The 21,828-nt window shown below is 32.5% G+C and overlaps 1 protein-coding gene across 1 annotated transcript in view; it reads left to right on the top strand.

Annotated features, from left to right (window-relative positions):
• Positions 1-21,828, top strand: part of LOC118199247 (guanylate cyclase 32E-like) — an 876,682-nt gene that overhangs the window by 795,443 nt on the left and 59,411 nt on the right. Inside the window, exons 14-15 of the mRNA XM_085815399.1 lie at positions 11,882-12,031; positions 14,393-14,573. Coding sequence (XP_085671525.1) covers positions 11,882-12,031; positions 14,393-14,573 — 331 coding nt within the window. The remainder of the gene's footprint in view (positions 1-11,881; positions 12,032-14,392; positions 14,574-21,828) is intronic.

Below are 21,828 nucleotides of genomic sequence, written 5' to 3'. Positions count from 1 at the left end.
AACCTCGGCAAAATCACTTGAATTATTTCAGGATCCGGACGGTTTCCATACAAGAGTTTGAAAACGTGAATTTTTCTTAAAATAAAGCTCGAGAGGTTTTCGATTCTTTGTTGATATATACTGAAAAGTTCCGTTTCTAATTTCGCACGATTCCTCACAACAGGGAAGGCTCTTAGTAGGGCAGTCTTGAAATTTTCGTAAGTATAGGTGGGACTTCCTGCTTGACCCAAGAGACTTCTGCCTATACATTTGAACCAGTTAAGCGCTTGGCTCCTCAAAGCGCTGGTAGCTAAGGTAACTTTTTGAAACTCGTGCACGGGGTAGAGCATGAAGTGGTCATCCAAGTTTTCCAAAAAACTGGTTACCGGTGAGTTTCCATTAAATGTTGCTTCTGGTTTCATCGAAGCGCGCATGGTCTGGACGATGTAACCAAATCCTTCCAGGGCGGCAGCTGGCATTTCTGGATTCTGAGCCGTTTCTGCAGGCAGCACAGGTTCTTCTTGAAACTCGGCCATGGTTATTCTTCTTCGTTGGGCGCCACTATCAGGGTCAATGTTCCTTCTTACCTTCTTCGGGAACATACAAGGACCTGACTCGGAACAGAGAGCTTACTAAAGCTATGTTCACTAATTGTGGTAAGTAGACAGGATACACATGAAGGGTATACAAAAGCCTTTATTTTCTCTATATACAATAACTTCCGTACTTCGGAATACACTGACCCGCTACTTGGGGTCTAACGTAAAAGTATAAAAATAAAACTAAACTCTAATTTAACTTTAGAATAATAAACGTGGAAGATTGGCCTTATATTAACAGGAAGCGTATGTAGTACAGAGAACTGTGAACACTACAATACGTTTAAAATTTATCAAGAGGATTAAAACCTCTGGCCTGGAAGGCAAACAGCAACTGCGTAACTTCTAAGGTAAGTGGCCTGCTTTGACTCAACTGCTTCTTCTCTCTCGCTTGGCAAAAAGCCACAACTTAAATACTTGGCGTTCGCCAGACAAACTTTGCATAAAAACCTTAACGCTTATAATTCTGGCCGGAAGTAGAAAATAAGAAGTGATAGTAAAGATTTAAAATAAAATAAACGTTAGTAAAACTTAAGATCCTTACACGATGTCTATGAAATTTTCGCTTCCGAGTCACACGCTTATTTTTTGCGTTACCCATGTTAAAATTAAAACAAAAGTACAGAAAAGAAAGTAAAAGATTAAATTCAATAACTTACATAAATTTTACTAAATACAAAACGACTGAATCATAAATAAAATTTAATATCAATCATCAAACTCCAAGCAAATCGCATACACTACGCTAGAAATAATAAGGAACATTTGATGTTGCCAAACAGTATTTCAGAAATTATAAAAGGTTAAAATGAAGCCAAACCTGAAAATACAAGCATTATGGAGATATTACTTAAACCTTTTAAAATTTCGCTTAAATATAAAGAAAACACAAATAAATTATCCAAATGACAACAACTTCCGGTTGTTTTGACAGCTACCGTCTTGCACTAAAATCCTGATTTTATTGCCACAAGTTGATCGAAAATCTCATGGAAATATCGCTTTTTAATAGAAAAGTAAATCAAGGAAAGAATATCATGGAAGAAATGAAATTAAAATTCAGGACCTTACCTTTTGATTTTAATGTTTAATAAAATGTATATATATAATACATTATAATATCAAAAACAAAATACTTATTATTTATTACTGTCCGTCTTAAAATTTGATTCTACTAAAATAAGAGTTTAGCTGAGATAGTAGCTGTTTTATGAAATCGATTTACGAACTATAGATTGTTATGTAAACCAAAGTACTTAAAACAGTTGAATTAAATTTGTTCTTTCTTAATCCATACCAGTATAATCACATTTTTAAAGGCTTTACATTGTCTAATGATTTCTTATAAATGAGAATTAGTTGAAAACAATATAATGTTTTAATTGCAAACAGGAAAAATTTCCAGACTTCTCGTTTTCTTTCCTTATCCTCCCAAAAAAATGTTTCTTTTTTTGTGGTACGAGCTTGTTTAATATTTTTCTCTCTAAAATTCTGAAATTTAATAAAATTACTTACAATTTTCAACTTAATGAACCTATTTAAGTTAAACTTAGAGATTTTTATTTTTATTAAAACAAATACGTTGCTGTTTTTAAAATCAAATTTTTAGATTTCTCCAAAATGATTATCGAATGTTATGTAAGGCAATTACTCCCTCTATCCCATAATAATTGTAGCAAATGAATATTTAAACTTGAATTATTGACGAATGTAGTTGTAAGTTGATTGTAGCGAAAAATTGCAAAGCTTTCGATCAAAATCAATGTTTCATGACGTCTATCATTTGTTTTGACACATCTTTCAATTTTTAGGTTAACCTAATTATTATTAATTATAACAATGTTTCAAATTTCCTCCGCTGATCGAAGTCAGTTAATTTTCGGAGTTGAATATAAATACATTGTAAAATCAATGTGAAAAAAAGGCAGTTTTCAAACAAAGATCTGGAAAATGCCATGGAGAATTATGGGGCAAATAAATGCTAATTTCTAGTTATGGTGAAAAACTTGAAAATTTAGACATACTGTTGCTCACAGTAGAAAAGGCACGACAAAAGCAGTAAACGTGACCTTTGATAATATTTCTCTGAAATACTGGATAATTTCACTTGAAATTCTGGCCGTTTCTGTCACCTCAACAAGTTATGCTGGAAGCAGTGAAAAACAATTGCTCCAATAAATTTACGTTCACGCATATTGGGAAAGCAAAGTTCATCAGCCCAGAGATCCTACTTACACGTTTATAATGCCTGAACGAAAATTTTGGGAAATCCATAAACTATCTGACACTCAAAATAAAAATTAAGAATAATATTTTTAATGTATTGTTTCATTTAATCTAGTTTTTTGATAATGAATGTTGCGTTCTATACTTATTTCTTTTGCTGCTATTATTATGGGCCAATATAAACTCATCAACTCTAATATTATTATGAGACAGAGGGGATAAATAATAAAATAATTGTAAAACAAACACTTCTTAAAGAAAATCATTGGAACTTAGATGTTATGTATGTTAACGTATATATGTAATTTCATAAACATGAAGCATAGCTTAGTTTGTTATCTCCTATTTTTCTTATAACTGTAGCAACTATTCTTTTCTGATTATATCTGTAATTTATGGTATTCGTTTCCTAGACAAACCCTAATAAATTAGGATCTCATAAATCCTGCTTAAATGAAAGATCGCTTTCGTCGTGGAGAACAAATGTGACATTCACTTGCTTTACATTTATTGGTCCAGTATATAAAGAAATTTTAGCACAGCAACACAGAATTTATGTTGCTTTTTCTGTCATTTTGTATGCTTTTACATTTGGAATTGTATAACATTTCTCTGTTTCTTCCCTCTCATTTGAATTTATTTTAAAAACGAAAGCAAAGTTACTGGAGATTTAAAACCTCAAATGCAATATCTGATTTCTTTGGAATAATTTGATTTTCCAGTCATAAGTTTCATATTATAATAATTTAGCAGAGTGCATGAACGTTGAAGAGAATGTTACATATTTTATAATATATGGGTTTTTTTCTTTTAAGTGCAACATTTTGCAACGAATTATGAACGTATGTATACGACATCTCTACACATTATATTAGCTCTGCATTTCAGTTTTTTCAGTTTATATGAACAATGGCAATGGGAGAGAAATAAAGTTTTTCGAATTGTAAGCTCTAGAAAATTCTGAGATATTTATAAAATTTTAACCCGGCAGAAGGCGCGCACCCAACACTGACGTTGGAGATCGCGCGGGGTGACAGCGTCACCCCAATCAGTTTCATTAGGAAAATGTGTTATATATTTTATAGAAATCATTTGATTATAAACAATAATTGACATATTTCATTTAGAAACTATACTTCTTTACTTAAAAAACTTATTTCAATATTTAAGGAAAAAAATTCATTCAAAATAAGCATATACCTAATCAGGAGTCAGAAGCTAACATACACTTCTGTCAAACATAGGAGGAATGAATTTTACATGAAAAATTATCACATATTTTGCAAGAAATTGTAGTTTTATTGTCTTTGGATCTTGGACACATAGCACGTCGGCCTTTGTCGAGTTTTAGTTTCTTTGATGGGCGTTCTTCTGATACACTAGAAGTCGCATTATCGATGCTTTCACGAACCACTTTAGGAAACATTGACATATTTTTTGTAATCTCTATCTAAGGCGCTGTATAAGAGATTTAGCCAAATGTTATAGGAATTTTCTACTATTTCCATATTGTAAGGGGGGTCTTTGTTGGGAATAAAGCAACTCAGGTATTTATTGCAGTGACGTTCAACACAGTAAAAGACGACCATCGGCCATCTGTTAGTTTTTCGAGATGTCGAATATAACGATAACATTTCATCAACTTTATCTACACCACCTTTTGTTGCATTATGAAAGTAAGTTATTTCTGGTTTCTTCGTATCATAACTTTTATCAATGGCATCATCGCAATGCATTGTAGATAACAAAACTACACATTTTGATTTTTTAGGCACGTACGATTCTATTGTCGCGTTCTTTTAGAACCCAAATATAGATAAATAACCGTTCCTAGTTTTTGTTTGGACGAACTTGGTGGGAATTTCAGCCTTGTTTCTGTTCCTACAATAGTTAACTTCTTTGACAAAAGTTCTTTTGCTAGCGGATAACTCGTATACCAATTATCCATTGTTACATTTCTGCCCAAACAAAGGGGTGCACAGGCGTTTTGTAATTTCAAATGAAGAATTTTCAAATCTAAAGGGACCTTCCGACTGTTGTCTTGCGTATATCTTCATGTTATAGCTGCAGAAAGTTCTTGAATCTACTAAGGCAAATATTTTGATTCCATACTATACCAGCAACCCATCAAATTTCGAGGGCGGTGTTCCTTTTGTCAATAGATATTGACAAAAGGAACACCGCCTTCGAAATTTCTCTAATTTTTCTTTGATAGTAACATATTTACCAATAAGGTATATCTTTTGGCAATTTTCATTGAAATCGGTAAAAAATTCTCTCGCAGCCGCCAGTTTGTCCAATTTTTTCCGAGCTTCACGATTGGTCACATTGTCTAACCGTAGACACCTGCGAAGAAATTTAAATCTTTTATATGACATTGTGTTCCGTAAAATTTCAATGCCTGTTTCAATTTTCAGTAGCCCACAAATCTTGCGTATTTTTATGTGACGATTTATGCAAGCCGTACAGATGTAAAAGCCCAAAAAGTGCTCTAATTTCCACATCATTTGTCGTAATATTTTTCCACTCTAAATATTTGTACACTTCATAATAGATTGTATCATTTTAGCATTGAAAAACAATTCTCAACTTTCTAGAAGCTCCTTTATATTATGTGAAGTTTCTTTTAATCCTGCTAAATGAGTTATTATAATTTGAGAAGACCTTTTTCACTTTTTGATTTGGTTTTCCATTCCGCCAAACTCTTATTTTTGCTAATAAAAATACTTTTTACTAAATCAGGATTTCCGTCGTCTTCATCATTCTGCTCAAATTCTCTTTCGCTGTTGTGAGAACTGTATATTTCTTTATCAGATTCATTTTTACTATCTTGATCAAATTCTCCTTCAGAAGACTCAACTTCATCTAATACAGTTCTCAAACGTTGCATCTCTTTTTCATGTTCGGTAAATTTACGTTTGTAAACCATTATCTATCAAATAATCCAACAGAACCACAACGGCAACACTCGAGAGCACGAAGCTAAACTTCTACTAATGAAAATTTTCGAAGCAGTAACGGTCGCACGGGGTGACTCAGTCACCCCATTCCCTCATGGATTCCAAGAAACGATTGCTTCTCTCGCAGAAAAGAAAAACAAGCAAAAATAACAATACACATTCCAAGGGGAGTGTCAAACAGGAGGATACTAAAAGGATGATTCATTAAAATGAAATATTTCCGGTTAGGATCGTTGATTTTTGACGCATGGGGTGACTCTGTGCCCCGCGCGACTTCTCCCGGGTTAATCCATACTATTTCATGAAAAAATTTTACTATTTTCTTTCCTTGTGGTTTTGCCTATTTATGTCTTTTTATGAAGATAAGGTGAGCCCCTAAGTAATATTTAGTAAGCAACTGACTCGTAATTTCTTAGCTTAAAATAATTTCAGTGTACATTTAAGTGTATCATTTCAGTGCACCAATAGTTTACCTGTTCTCAACAAAAAAGTTTAATAATATGTTAATATTGTTCTTGCCATCAACTCTTACGAAAACGATTTTGTAAATTTTCATAAACATCAATGATCGGAATAAATTTCAGAACAATAAAACAGCAATGGAAGTTTCCAAAAATGGAATACTTGTTTTAAATGGCTTCATAACCTATTCTTTAATTTAAAATTTTTGTGTCTTACTATAATCCAAAAGTAATTAAAAACATGCTTTACATGTGTTCTTTTTGTGCAGTAGTCAGCATATCAGACCAATAATAGGAAAATTTGTTTAATTATGGTTGAAAGCTAATGGATTTCGTCTGGTTTGTTTACTTTATAAGTTAATAATTTTTAATTTGTCACATTTCAATATTACAGGAATATTTATGCATTTTAAAAATTTGTAGCAAATAATTACCGATTTCGAATTGAAATTGAGGGAAAAAATCGCAAAATTTTCTAAATTTTTACAATTAGTCAGGTGACAGGTGAGAGCGGATCCGGACACCCGGGCGGCTTACTAGGACTATTCGGGTATCGTCCGGAATCCGCAACTGTACAACACGATAATTCTTTGGCGCCCCAAAAGCCCGGCGTCAGAAGCTTAATCGAAACTTTTGTTGGTGCTGTATATTGAAATTTGAGCATTTTAAACTGATATTTAAACATTTTACAATAATTGTAATTTACAATACAATAATTGTATTGCAGCCACATTGCAGCTGTTGCATAAATATTATACATTTAACGTGGTGCATTTTATGTGCACCTAGGTTTAAACACTGGAAATAAATTGTTACAATAATATTTGTTTTGCACATACGTGCGTTATTGCACTTACATAAACATTTCACACTAATAATTAAACAATTTACTCTTGGTTACAGGCCAGTTCTAGAATGATACATGCATATATACATAAATAAATAAACACACATAAGTTATCGTGGTGCATTTTACTTATAAAGTAGCTTTGGATAAGTTAGTTACTTTAGAGTGTTCAAGTACGTGGCTCCATCATACACACACTAAATAGCACACTAACATACCGCGCAAGAGCACTAGTACCATACAACGAGGCACTCAGGAATAAGGCAGTTAGTACTGAAGACTGGGTAGGAGTCTGTAGTGCACTAGGTGACATGACAAAGGTTCTGTCCCAAAGCCTGCAGTTTTTCCATTATGAGTTTTAGTTTTCTGAGCAGAGCACGCTGCTTAATAAAGAAGCGCATGAATGGTTCATCATCGACTGGTAGCCGCATGTACCCCTCTCTGTGAGTGGGCATGCTGTTACGTAATGGTATGGAGTACCAGCCTCACCGCACACACAGAGGTTAGATGAGACAAATCCCCTGTTACAGAAATACTCTGGAAACGGTCCGTGGCCAGTTACAAATCTTGTTACAAAGGGTGCCGAGATAAGTTATATAATAAAATATAACCTTGAGGAGCTGTATCCAATTCCTCTTGCCATTGTTTTAATGCCATCTCCCAGATCTGTCTCTTGAGATGAGATATAGGTAGCAGAATGGGCACAGGCTGAGCATTGATGTTTCTTACTGCTTCTTTGGCGAGTTCATCGGCTTCTTCGTTCTCCTGGTATCTAGCATGTGCCTTTATCCAGGAGATATGAGTAGTACTTCGACTCTCGATCTCTCTAAGCAAAGCTTGGATATCAGCTATCTGAGTAGAGGAATGGTAGGGATTACGGATTGCATAAATAGCAGAAAGGCTGTCTGGGAAGATGCGGAATGCGTGTCCATCAAATTGCTCCGTCACTGCGATGGCCGGTCTAATTGCGGCCGCTTTAGCTTGAAATATCGTTTTTTCTAATTATAAGTGCCCTTTCCATGTTTGTAAAACTTCATCGTTACATTTTATTACAGCACTGCATCCAACTCCTCCATCGAGTTTGGAACCGTCTGTATATATGCAAATTGCATTTTCCGAAATATTTTGGCAATTGAGCATCATTAGGTGGGCATGAATACCTGCGCCATGTTGCGCTGGATGTACAATTAGCAGCGACCTCTTGCGCTCATAATCGGCTGGATTAAAGTGAAGATCTCTGTAACTTGCCTGTGTTTTAAGCATTGTGACGGTTGTTATTGCTGACTCCATGACTGCCCTAATGTGCAGAGGTATTGGGCCTGCTAGAACCGTGGCAGCTGCAGTAGCTGTAGAACGATATGCTTTGGTAATGGCAAAGGCGAACGAGCGTTGTGTACTACTTAAGATCTTGATTTTACGTGTATTAATGGGGTTGGCCCATATTGCCGCCCCGTACGTAATAATTTTTTCCACTACTATACTGTAAATTATTTTGCGAATATGTGGTCTTAGGCCTCAATCAGAACCTTGAATGTTTTTAAGGTTATTTGCTATGCGCAAAACTTTCGTTTTCTGTTCTCGCAGATGCGATATCCAACTTAAGTCTTCATTTATAACAAGGCCCAGGAGTTTGAGTTCCTGGTTCGTTTCAGTCGTTAACCGTTCATTTCTATTAATGGGTTTCTTTGGATAGTTTGACCAGGTTTCTGAAAAATAATGTACCTGGATTTCGCTTCCGAGATTTTAAGACGTTTCTGGCAACTGGTCTTCACTGATACGGCAACCTTGTATGCAGGTCTGTCTCCAGAATTTTGAGCACATTAAGCTATCTCTAGCGGACCCTAATAAATTAAGCATGTCATTAATTCAAAGCAAAATATACTTTTATATAGGTGTCTCTTTTGATAACAATTTAGTTGGCGCCCCCAAAAAACTGAAGTCTAGGCGGCTGCCTAAGCCGACTTTGTGTGTGATTGGGAAAATTTACTTAAATATGGAAAAGGTGAGGATGCTTCAGTTGTTAATTTTCCTGATCACTAAAATAACATAATCGGGACCATTTGCATGAGTATATAAGTCACAATTTGTCGTAAAGACGTTTTGCATGTGTATCTCAGTTAAAATTTACCTCAGTTTACCACTAAGGTTAATACGATGCGCAGGACTAGAAGATAACAAGATCATGCAACTATACCAGGCTTTGGATGTAATATCATATAATCTTTCTTGTGTCCGTTTATCAAGGACTTATATTTGTAGTCTCTTTCCGGACTACAAATATAGTAGGAAACTTGCAACCGTTTGTCAGATACTGTGGCTGTGGTCATTCGCAGTAAATGTCACATCTGTGAGACGAAAATATTCATCGCATAAATAACCACTGTATCTAGAAAGGTGAAAAGGCTGATAACATAAAAAATATATTAAAAGTTTTTTTTTTTTTTTTTTAAATCTGAAAGGTTTCAGATTTTAAATTACGTCCAAAGGGGCGCTTTTTTAACGTTTTGTGTTTACCTTTATTTATTAAATATCACGTTCTTTTCACTTAAATCAAAACTTTCAGCTCAACAGTAATGTCGAAAAATATTTTTTAAATGAGCATATCTTTAAAATTTCCGATACACAGTTTCGCGCGCTGGAAATAAAAAGTTTTTCCCCCGTAGAGTGTTGCCATTGCTCGTTTTTAAATCGTTAAGTTTGTTAATCAAAACTTCGTTAAAGCTTTACAAAATAAGAAATCAATAGTAAAACCAATTCAAAATTTCACGTTTGGTCTTCCACATGCCCATATTCGGAGGATTGCATCATTCAAAATTCGATGGCTCTATGTACCGTTGTTTTATCTCAATGCGAGAAACATACATACATTTATGCAGATTTTTCATTATTTAATTTCTTCAAATATAATGCAGTACTCTAACATTCGGTGGCAACAGTTTGAAAAGTGAAACGGACATTTATAGGGATTCAACGCAAAATCGCAAAACGAAAACATTAGTCCTTAAGAACTATTACGAAGGATCCTTACGAAGCCCCTTTGGACTACGAAACTTCATAAGCATGTTTCTATTTCAGTTAAATAAAATTTAATATCGTTTTTTCTCTTAATTTTTATGAATTGTCGAAATGATTCACGGCCATATGAAGAGCCTTGTATTATTGAATTCTCAAATTTTAACGGAATAAATTATAATTGATAAAAGAACGACTGTTACTAACGAGCACTGCAGTAAGGCAAACACAAGGGCACACAGAGAAATGTACTCATTTTTAAAGTACTGCACATTAAATTTAATACCAAGTTTTATAATTCATGTTGAAATAAGTGTGGAAAGGAACGCTATTTTTGCTACGTAGAGAAAATTACATCTGTTAGGAGATATCCGTCTTCCACAGTAATCGCCTTTGGTTTTAAGTGGAGAGCTGAAGCTGCTTAACATGCTTTCAAACAATCTTACGCGTTTAAAGTAAGATTGTTTTCAATATTGTGTTAACTGATTTCTGTACCAAATATAATGTTAATCAGCGGCGCCGAACCGAATGGCACGGAGGAATGTTGGGATTTTTCAATACTCATTTAACTGATTTCTGTTCCAAAAGTAATGTTAATTAGTGGCACAGAACCGAATGGCAAGGACAAAAAGTACTGTTCACCACATTCACTTGGGTTCTCACTGTGTGCTCATAGAAGAAGGCTAATTTTTATTTTCATATATTTTATTAACTAATAAATATTTGCTAAATATGTAAAATGGAAACTTAAGCATAGAAAATTAATGAAACTTATAGCACTGAATATAATTGTAAGCTGACATAGTTAACTAGCAAAAGTCATTAATAAATTATTTTTTTATAAAATTTTACTGGTGATTTTTCATGAAACGTATAATCTAAAATAGATTAGAAAAAAGAAAGATAAGTAACTGCATGTTTTTATCTATAAAAAAATGCTAAGTTAATTCTGAGATTATTTTCTTCACTTTTGTTAATCTTGACACTCTTATAGTGTAAATTATTTCTTGTTTTGTTTAAATCTCTTGTTTTGCTTTCATAAATTTATTAGTTAATAAAAATATGAAAGTAAAAATTATCCTTCTTTTCAACTTGATCTCACAAATCACTATGTGAATATTCATTTACAATTATTAAAGCCTCAAAAACGCATGTCTGCGATGTTATCGCCATGCGATGAATTATAGGTGCTGTTACCACTATACCACTATATTTTCATCGACGATGACTGCGACGCTTTATTTTCGACGACGATATTTTGCACCGCGACGTTTTCGCCTTGCGTTGTTTTCTCCGCGACGTCTTCGTCTACGATGTTTTCGGCTGTAACCATTCTACAACAACAATAATACAATTTGGTGTTATACAATGTTCATTTAAAAATTATTGTGTCACACCCTACAATGCAAATGTGACAAGAATTGGCCTTAAATATATAGGCAAATAATATATGTTTGTTTCATTTATTTTATTCGATTTTTAATTAATAATCCATTATATTAATAACCTATTTAATTAAAAACCCATTAAATTAATAATCCTTTAAATTCAATAATCCGTTAAAGCGCATTGGCAAAAGGGAGAAATAAGTTATTCTGTGAAATCCGATCGCTACAGCTTTTTTCAGGATGCGAGTTTTGTTATATCCGTTATTATATCTCTTATCTCGATCCTTAGCTGTTCATTGGGCAATATATTAAATTTAGAGAGCTGTATCATTTGGAAATCTGCTACGGTTCAGATATAAAATTATAAAATTAGATATATTTTCAATTTGTTATTCTGTGTTTTATTTAGAACTTTTGTGGAAAGCTCCAGAATTGCTGCGAGATCCCAACGCACCTCCAGCCGGAACTCAGAAAAGCGATATATATTCTTTCGGGATTATTTTATATGAAATTATTGGACGAAATGGGCCCTATGGACAAATCGAGAAAACTCCATCAGGTAATAATTTCCTCCGAGGTAATAAAAAATTATTTCATAGAGTAATTTTTAAATTATTATTGCCATTGTGAATACAAAGTCATGTAATTTAAATATATAGTCTTGTACTGTGATATAATAAAAATATTAAATATTATTTCAATTATTAAATTTGAGTTTTATTGAAGATACCAATAAATGATACGCCCTTAACGTACTACATTAAGTCTGCATTTTGAAATTATTAAATTTCCTTGAAATATTAATGTTAGTCAGTCTAATATTTGCTTCCAAGGTTCAAAAGTAAGGATATCTTAAAGTTCCTAAGCACTGTAGAATTTCCTTCCACAATAGAAATCCAAATATCTGGAGCTTTTGTTATTTTGACGGCTTTTCGCTTTTTCTTGGACAAATTAGGCTCAGCTTGCTTCGCAATATTCTTTTAACTTTTAGTTACTATATAACATTATAAAAATACTGAAATGTAGAAACTGTTAAAAATATTGCCCAAGGATTGGTTGAATATGACTAATACAGAACTTTTTTCACAGTATTTGAAAAGTCTGTATCATATTAAGTCAAATGCAAAAGCAATGTTCCTAAGCACTGTAGAATTCCAGTCCACTGTAAAAATCCAAATATTTTGAGCTTTTGATACTCTGTTAGCTTGTCCTCCTTCCTTGGCCAAATTAATCTCAGCTTGTCGTTTCGTTTCTCATCGATCTTTTAACTTTCCGTTGATGTAAATAATAATGCTAAAATTATGCAAGGTAGAAAATTTTGATACTATTACTCAAAGATTCGATGAATATGAGTAATGCGGAACTTTGCTTATAGTATTTCATGAATATGTAGTCCATTAAGTTGAATGGAAAAGAATTAATATTTGTGTATAGGCCTACGGTTCTTAATTCACTTCCTAAGTCTTTGTCTAAGTGCAGGAAAAGGTTTTTTTGCTAAAGACAGACTAAAGAAGTATGGGTATGTTCTCGTAATATTCTTCCTACCCAATAAATGTTGACTTCACATTGAAGAGAGAGGAGAAAGGAAGAAGAAACCACGATTTTACCATTAGCAGTATGATATAATTTTATCATACTGTTGTCTCTATCAAGGCATAATGATAATATAGGGTAATTAAGCAGGGCACCGTAAAAGAACCATTTCCTAGATCACTGTTATATTAGAGGCAACAATGGAGTACACATGTATTTCGAGTATGCTATAAAAATATGTCAGGAAATTCAGAAAAGTAATGGTACATGCTTTAAAAGATTTCTTGTTGTACACATATTTGTGAGTTATTGAGAAACAGATTATTCCATATTAGGCGCATCGTCATATAAAGATTCGTCGCATATGTAGTTAGTGCAAGAGTCTTATCTAATATGGCCATTTTAGACAATTTTAAATAAATGCCTTTATTGTGTAAGGTATTTCTCCCTCCTTCCTAGAATGCCTTCTTGGTGTAGTGGTCAGCACACTGAGCTGGTTTTTCAGATGTCCGTGGTTCGATTCCCGGCGATTGCTAATTTTTCATCTCGTCTGCTTCCAAAAACTTCCTACAGTGGCGCCCGAACTAAAAGGGTGTTGGATGATGATTCTCCTCACCCAGGATTTGGCGATTGGTTCCCCTAAAACCCCAGTCGCCCTTTAAAAGGGCGACTGGGGTTTGTATGTAAGGTATGTAAGGTATTTCTCCCACCTTCCTAGAGTGCCTTCGTAGTGTAGTGGTCAACACACTCAGCCGATATTTCAAAGGTCCGTGGTTCGATTCCCGGCGAAGGCGATTGATAATTTTTCATCTCGTCTGCTTCCAAAAAATTACCCAATGTTTCTACAATTGGTATACACAAAATATGAACTATTACGGTTTTACTTTGCTGTTACAAATGCGTAGTAACTGAAAGCTTGCTCTGTTGTCCGCTTGAGCTGTTATTAATCCTTGCATCTTAAGCAATAGACCTTGTTAAATGAATTATGTATACATTTTGTTGCATGTATTTTTGGCATAAATTTTCACGGTTGTGAGTTTTAAAATGCTTTTGGAGTTTTTGTTGCGAAATAAAATTATACTGAAAATAAATTTTAATAAACTGTAATATCAGAGTTCGGTTTTTCAATTTATTTTAATATCAAATGGTAATCAAAAGCGTTACAATCTGTTCTAATGTTCTTTTATACCAAAATATGCAGCGTAACTGTAGTCAATTACTATCTATAGCCCTGTGGTGAATGTCATATTTTTTATTTGGTGAGTGTACCTTCCTCCTTATAGAATGTAATAAGAAAAGTTTCCAACAAAGTTAAACACAATTTTCGAATTTTTTATTCAGTTTGCAATTAATGTTACGCAAATTATATTAAAACTCTGTTTTGCAGAAATAATAAAGAGAATAATGAGAAGGGACCAGTCTCCTCCATTTCGGCCTCAAGTTGCTAAGCTCGAGGATTCTTTTGATTGCATTGTGGATTGCATGCAAGAGTGTTGGGCGGAAGATCCCGAAACCAGACCTGACTTTAAGTCAATTAGAACGAAACTGAGACCCATGAGGAAAGGAATGTAAGTATTTCTTTTAGTATTGCTATGAATAGTATAAATATGTGTATGTATTATTTATCTTTTTTTAAGGTCAGGCACTCGCTTATAACGGCATTAGCTGTTAGTAATGCCAGAAGTGGTCGCCATTTTATTGTGGAGGCACTTAATAAGCAGCCATCGCTACCTCCTATGAAGGTACAGACAATTCTACATCCATGCCTTCTCCGGGATTTAAACCCGGGCTGTTTGGTATCGCAGTCAGGCTCCCCTAGCCACTGAGGGGCGGCGTCTGGGCAATGTTTGGGAGGCATAATTTGGTTTCTTCATATTTTTGTAGCGTTGCTTATTTTTATTTATTAATTTGTTTATGGTGTCTGCCAGCGCCTGAGCATTAAAATCGCTGAATACTAGGTAGTTCGACAAGGCTTCGATTCTAGTGCAATTTGACCAGTCCATTCCAATTTGGCTGCACGAGCGTTTCGAATGTGGATCTGGGCCAATTTTCCTTAGAAAGTCATTTTTAAAGTCATCCCGTATTTTCGAAACTTTACGTGCGACTTTCCTCGTAGCTTCCAGGCATGCATTCCCTACACCTTTTTTTTATATAAATAAGAGGCTGTGAGTGGCCAGCAATTACTTAATTCAGTTTAGAGTTTACATTGGTAAGCTTGTGCTCGATGATTGTTGTTTTAAGTTTGGTGATTTGCGGCGTCGCCCATAACTAGATAGTAATCAGTGACACTGACCGCTTTACCAAAAGGCCTGGTTTCGAGTCCCAGAGAAAGCATGAAAATTTTTGAACACATAGTGTTTGTGCGGCAAGGGGGTGCTCAAAATACACGGCCAACCAAGATCCTTTCAAGAGGTGTGGTAGTGGAAGAAAGGTGGGACTCCCCCGAGGCCCGACACTTAACAATTGGCTAACACAGCTATATCTCAATCACATATGATACGTGCCCAACTGGGATAGTGGTCAGTACGACGCTAACTACCGTACCGAAATGCATGCCCAGAGAAGTGTGTTATATTGTCTGTGCGGCATTAGGGCACTCTAAATATGAGGCGAGCCGAAAGTCCTATCGACAAGTTGATGGTAGCGCAAGAGGCTGGAAGATCCTCGGACCAGTCCCTCAGGAAGCTCTTTTTCAAAACTGTAGGGGGGGATGCAAAGCTGAGCAAAGTCGTACTGTCCCCTGTATGGAGCTCAAAGCAGGCGCAATTCTGCACTCCTTACCACGAGGAAATTTATGGGCTTGTTCTGATGTTACTGTCAGAAAAGTGAGATAAGTCACAACAACCTATGATACTACGAAAGTATTGGCGTAGCTTCTACCTTCTATTTTTCGTCCCTCGCGTGCAACAGGACCAAATGGGACACTTGCCTCATTAGACTATTGAATAAAAAAACTTGACTTTGTATTGATGCACGAACAGTATATTATTATTATTATGTGTATTTTGTATAATTTTGTACGAATATAATACTATATTCGCCTTGTAAGTTCCTCAAAAATGAAATAATTAAATAAAAATTATTCATGTAATTACATTTCTCCAATCTTTGCCCCTCCAAGAAAAATGTCCTGCAGACGCTAAAAATCTTTGCATGTAAAGAAGTAATTGCTTTATATCTATTCTTTTTCACGGGTTATTTATAGTTGTTTATCCTACCATACGAGTCCTTATTTATTTTAATAAACATTTGAATCTTACTAATAATCAGATTAAGTCATTTAAGGAAATCTCCTCAAACTCGTAGATTATAACGTTATTCATTCAGGAAGTTATTGTCTAGAGAATAAGGACCCTTAATAAGTAAAACTACATTTTCTCAGAATGCTACTTATTTTCTCCAATTTAATTAGTAAGTCATTATATTAGTACTATATATACTACTTATAATAAAGTATTAATCTGTTATATTTTGGGGCTTAAAGAAATTTTAAAAAAATGAAAATTTCTCTTTTTTCTGAAATTTTAGTTTCCAATCGATTTTATAGTTAAATAAAATGAAAACACCTACTCATGTTCAGAAGTGAAACTAAATATTTAGTCCTAAATATAATTAAAACTCTAGTAAGGATTTTAGTTTTAAAAATGTAATGTTTTTTTCTACTTTACATTCTTTACACTTATTTAGTAAAATAAATATCAGCATATTAAAAAGTGCATACCTTTTTCGAAAACGGATAATACCGTCTGAATAATATTAATAAAATTATGTACCAAGGACTTAAGTCTATATATCTTATTATAAAATTCATCACTATTCTTCCTTCTCTTATCAAAACTATAATGTATACGAGAAATTACGTTTTCATAATATTATAAAATGTTAGACACGTATTTATTTATTACACTAATGATATAACGTAACATTTGTTGTAAAATGTTATTAAAAATGTAAAATTATTTTTTAAATGATTTACTGTATAATGCTAATGAGCAATGTTTCTTTAAAATATAGAATGAAAATGAAATATTTTAGGCCTCGTCGATCTTTCTTCAATGTCAATCAACTTATCGTCTTTATCCGTAATCCTTACAGAGCACTAAGTGGTAACAGTAACAACACTGCTTCGTGTTTTTAAAAATTCGTGTAATAAATAAAGTTGGTGAGTTTCTTTGTAGAAAATCCTTAGTATCTTAAGAATACTAAGGATCCTTGGAAATCTTAAGACATTTTTATATCTTAAGATTTCTCAAAAATAAATAAATAAATAAATAAAATATTTATTATTGAGTGTATTTAAAGTTTAAATGTACGGAGCAGAATTAACAATGGTTTGATCAGATTTCTAATCATGCTGCGACTAATGCAAGATACAATTCAAATATTGAATGCATCCAGTATTTTCATTGGAACAAATAACTACATTAATAACATTAACACATGGCATACTGCATATTATTTATTGAAATCGGGTTATATAATCTAAATGAATAATTAAATTAGCATTTTCGAATAAACATTGATATCAATTTAAAATATTTTAATTCTTTAAAAAAATGGTAGTATTCAAATATTTTAGTTCTTATTAAAATTACTTTTCTACATTTGTTATTCTATTTAGATTTAATTTGTTTACGTATTTTTAACAACTTTACGTCTGAACTAAAAACTGAAAAACTGAATTTTGAACAGAAGAAGTGTAATATTTTATTTTTGTACGAGCAGTTTATTTCAGAGCAACCGAATATTAAATTTGTTGCTGAATGCCAAACAAACTTTCAGTATTAATAGTGCTTATCGCTGTAAGTATACAAATGGAAAATAAATTTCTTTCTTTAAAACAAATTTCCTGAATACTATATTTGATATAAATAAATATTAATCATTATAATAATGCATCTCTGTCTGTACATAATTTTAAATAAAATATGAAAAAGAGGTTATATAGACAGTTAAATTGAAAATCTAACGATAACACAGCTAAGTTTAAATTAATTTGATTAATAACATTATTGATTATGAAACCTGGATTAGTGTAAATAAACCTGTGTGAAAAACTGTTGTAAACTTAAAGTTAAAATTATTGCACTGAAATTTATTAAAAAGGAATTAATTAATTTTTTATCCATAATAATAATAATAAATTAATTATTAATGATTTAATGAAACAAGGCAGATGTCATCAGGTGCTAAACCTTTCAATAATTAGGGAATACTGATTAATGTTGCCGTCATTCTAGACTATTTGAGAAAACGTTTAAAATTTATGTATGTAATTAATTGCAATTAAATCTCAGAAAGCCCAGAAAATACCCCCACCTTAATTCAGCCTTCTAAATTTAAAAATTGTTTGCATTAAGTAAAAATATAAAAATGAAGTAAATTGATAAACATAAGGTACAAGTTGAAATACAATTGATAAAAGGAAAAATGTAGATTAATGTGATGTCAATTGTTACAAAATAAGCGATGGATAATTTAGTTAGTGTTACCCTATTTTTAAGTGTTACTTATTTATTATTATTATTATTATTTTGTGTAGAAAATGGCGGCTCGAAAAATTTTAATGACCATCGTCTTTATAGTTTAGCAGTGTCGTACTACTTACTGAAAGCAGTAATTTTTGGCCAAAAACTTTAAATAAGTTCTTAGTTGCAAACACGTCTCGGCTAATAAAATTGTTATTCTATTTTGTAGAGATCTGTTGGCAAACTGGGTAAATAAGTTTAAAAGTTCAAGAATTTTTTTTTAATAATTACTAATTATTTATGTAAGTTTCTTTATATAGTTTCTTTATATTATTTCTGTAAGTTTCTTTATATAGTTTCTTTATATTATTTCTGTAAGTTTCTTTATATAGTTTCTTTATATTATTTCTGTAAGTTTCTTTATATAGTTTCTTTATATTATTTCTGTAAGTTTCTTTATATAGTTTCTTTATATTATTTCTGTAAGTTTCTTTATATAGTTTCTTTATATTATTTCTGTAATTTTCTTTCTTTATGTACTTTTTTACTAAAAGGCTAATTTAATTTCAAAAGACGTTATAAAAGCCAATATAGTGTGAAGAGTATTTGCCATTGTCTGTTTATTTTCTGTTTCTCTAAATTTCGCCAGAAACAGTTTTATAAAAAAAGTGTCTACCTGAACATTTTAGTAAATAATCTTTCTTTTTGTGTTACATAAATCAGTCAGCAATATTCTGTAACATGAATTTTATTCGGGAAGTTTGCCAACAACATTCTGCATAAATATAGTATGAGTTTTGTTAGCCAAGAAGTGCAAGAAGTAAGAAATTAGCTGAAAAGTTTTAGCCAAAAACTAGCTGCTTATAATAGTACAACACTGCTAAACTACAAAACTGAAGGTCGTTACAGATTTTCGAGCCGCCATTTTGCACGAAAAACATGTATCCAAAAATTATTTTCTTTGTGCTTTTTAGAACTACCTAATCTTTTAAATCTTGGAAATAATATTTAGAAAAGCAGAAGTACTACAGTAACACTTATTGCTTATTTTGTAATTTTTGCAACAACTGATGTGATTTTAATCTAGATTTTTCATTTATGAATTGTGTTTCAACTTATGTTTATCTTTTATTTTAATTCATTTTATTTAAATATGTTTACTTAATGTAAGCAATTTTAAATTTAGACGTGTGAATTAAGTTAGGGGTATTTTCTAGGCTTTCTGAGATTTAATTAGAATAAATTAGATATAGTATATAAATTTTTAATATTCTCTCAAATAGTACAGAATGACAGAACAGTTAATGAGTACCGTTAAATGTTAGCTAATAATTGAAAGGTCTAATGAAAAAAAAAATCTTACACCCCTGAAGAATTCATCCTTGTTTCATTAACTGATTATTATTTTGATGCAATTTGAATTAATTCAATTGCACTTAAATTTCAGTATAATAATTTTAGCCTTCACTAATTTTACGGTAATTTAATACGAGTTTTTTCACGCACGTTTATTTACGCAAATTATCCGGGTTTAATAATCTACAATTTTATTACTGTTATATATATATATATGATTGTAAAACATAAAACTATGAAAGAGAATCACTAACAAATTACAAACTTAATTGGCAATAACCCTTTTAATTCCTGGTTATGTTTCTGTTACCTCCCCCTTCAAAGATTGTGCCTCTGACGCCATTTTTTCATCATGAGTCATCTTCAGTGTGAAAGTTCCTATCCAATCTCCAATCACTGTTCAGAATTCAAGCAAAGGATTTTGCCACTATATATATTCCAGCTGTTAATACGTAGCCACTTTCCCCCCTCTGCTGTAGCTATAACCGTTTTATATCTTTCATCTATTATTTAATGATGTTATATGCGCGTATAAAATTGTAGGGCGCTCCTAGAATCCATAGTGTTGTGTAAATTAAGAAGAGATGTAGGGAAAGGGGCACAGGACCTTTGGGCTCGTCGAAACGGTCATAAAAATCCTCAAACTCGAAACACAAAAACTCACATTATATGATTAAAAGGTTACACTTTTTTTTACTTTATACCTTAAATAGATATGCCTTATTAGACTGTATATGAAATGAAAATTGTAAATAAATAAATAATTTGTAAATTAAAATTTTTTAAATGTACATAAGAGACATGTAAATAAAAATTATCAAATGTCGCGCGCATCATAAATTTGAAAATATTGCATATAGAAGAAAATTTTGGGTAAAAATGTATTCGAAATACATTCACTTCTAATGTAAAACCAAAATATATTATAAAATGAATCTTAAATTTTAAAAATTAAGAAAAATTTTTTTAAATCTAAAAATATGTAATTTTTTTAGAATTTTTAGGTAAATATATATATATATATTAATATATGTAATTTTTTTGGTTTTAGCATGCAGAGTAACAACAGTAGCATACACAGTTAAATTTTCATGGGCATAGCATATATGGTTTGAATAACACTGCGCGCAAACTTGAAAATTACCAATTTGAGAAAATCCAATTTAAAGATACAATATCACTTTTCTCTAATTTATATTTTTCAAAACAAATTTAAAATGCACCAGAAGCTTAAACTACTTCTTCATAAACAATTATGAAGCTCATGAGCTTTCTTTTTTCCCTACTTTTGGTAATTCGAGCCTCTAAAGTATTGTCCTGGGCTAGTTTCTGTGCCAATATTATACGAATTCTATTTGCTTCTTCCGCAAATGTTACACAGTTAGTTCCAAGTATACATTTTAATTCTTTCATGATGAACAGCGTTGCCTGTTTTCCATCATTAAAGTTGGCTACTGCTTAATTTGCAGAAATTTCTACAATTTTACTACTATTGTTTGTTGTTTTCGGACAAAACGTCCAGATCAACGAATTTAGCGACTCGTTCACATTTTGTGTTCGACCACCAATGCATCTCTTTAGCAAGGCTGGGTGGGACAAATCTTTAAATACGGGTTTTATAGCATCCATAATTGCTACAGGAACTGAATTTGTTTAAAGTTTTTATTTGTGCCACTTACAACTGCTCTTTTGTATGCGAGCACCAAGAATCAACACCACCGGGGCAAAAGTCATGAGTTACTTCATTATCATTTGAACATTTATGGTACTAAACAGCCCATATAGCGTTTTGCATAACGTGGTAGTTGTAAAAATGCTTCCTAATGGCATTACCATAATATGTTGTAAGTTGACCTATCAACACATCTGTAAGTCGATCTTTACCGCTAAGAGGTTAATTGTCATACAGTTTCTTGGCACGGAATTTCTGATTTAGTTCCCCAAACGGGCACCTATTCGTTTTTGAATGTGGCTCACACATCCTATCTTCGAAATCGGA

Source organism: Stegodyphus dumicola, chromosome 4 (assembly GCF_044657685.1).
Source record: "Stegodyphus dumicola isolate Sdum_Otavi_A_Nest chromosome 4, ASM4465768v1".
NCBI lineage: Eukaryota > Metazoa > Arthropoda > Arachnida > Araneae > Eresidae > Stegodyphus > Stegodyphus dumicola.
The sequence above is the reverse complement of the archived record's forward strand: the minus strand, read 5'-3'. Positions and strand labels throughout refer to the sequence as shown.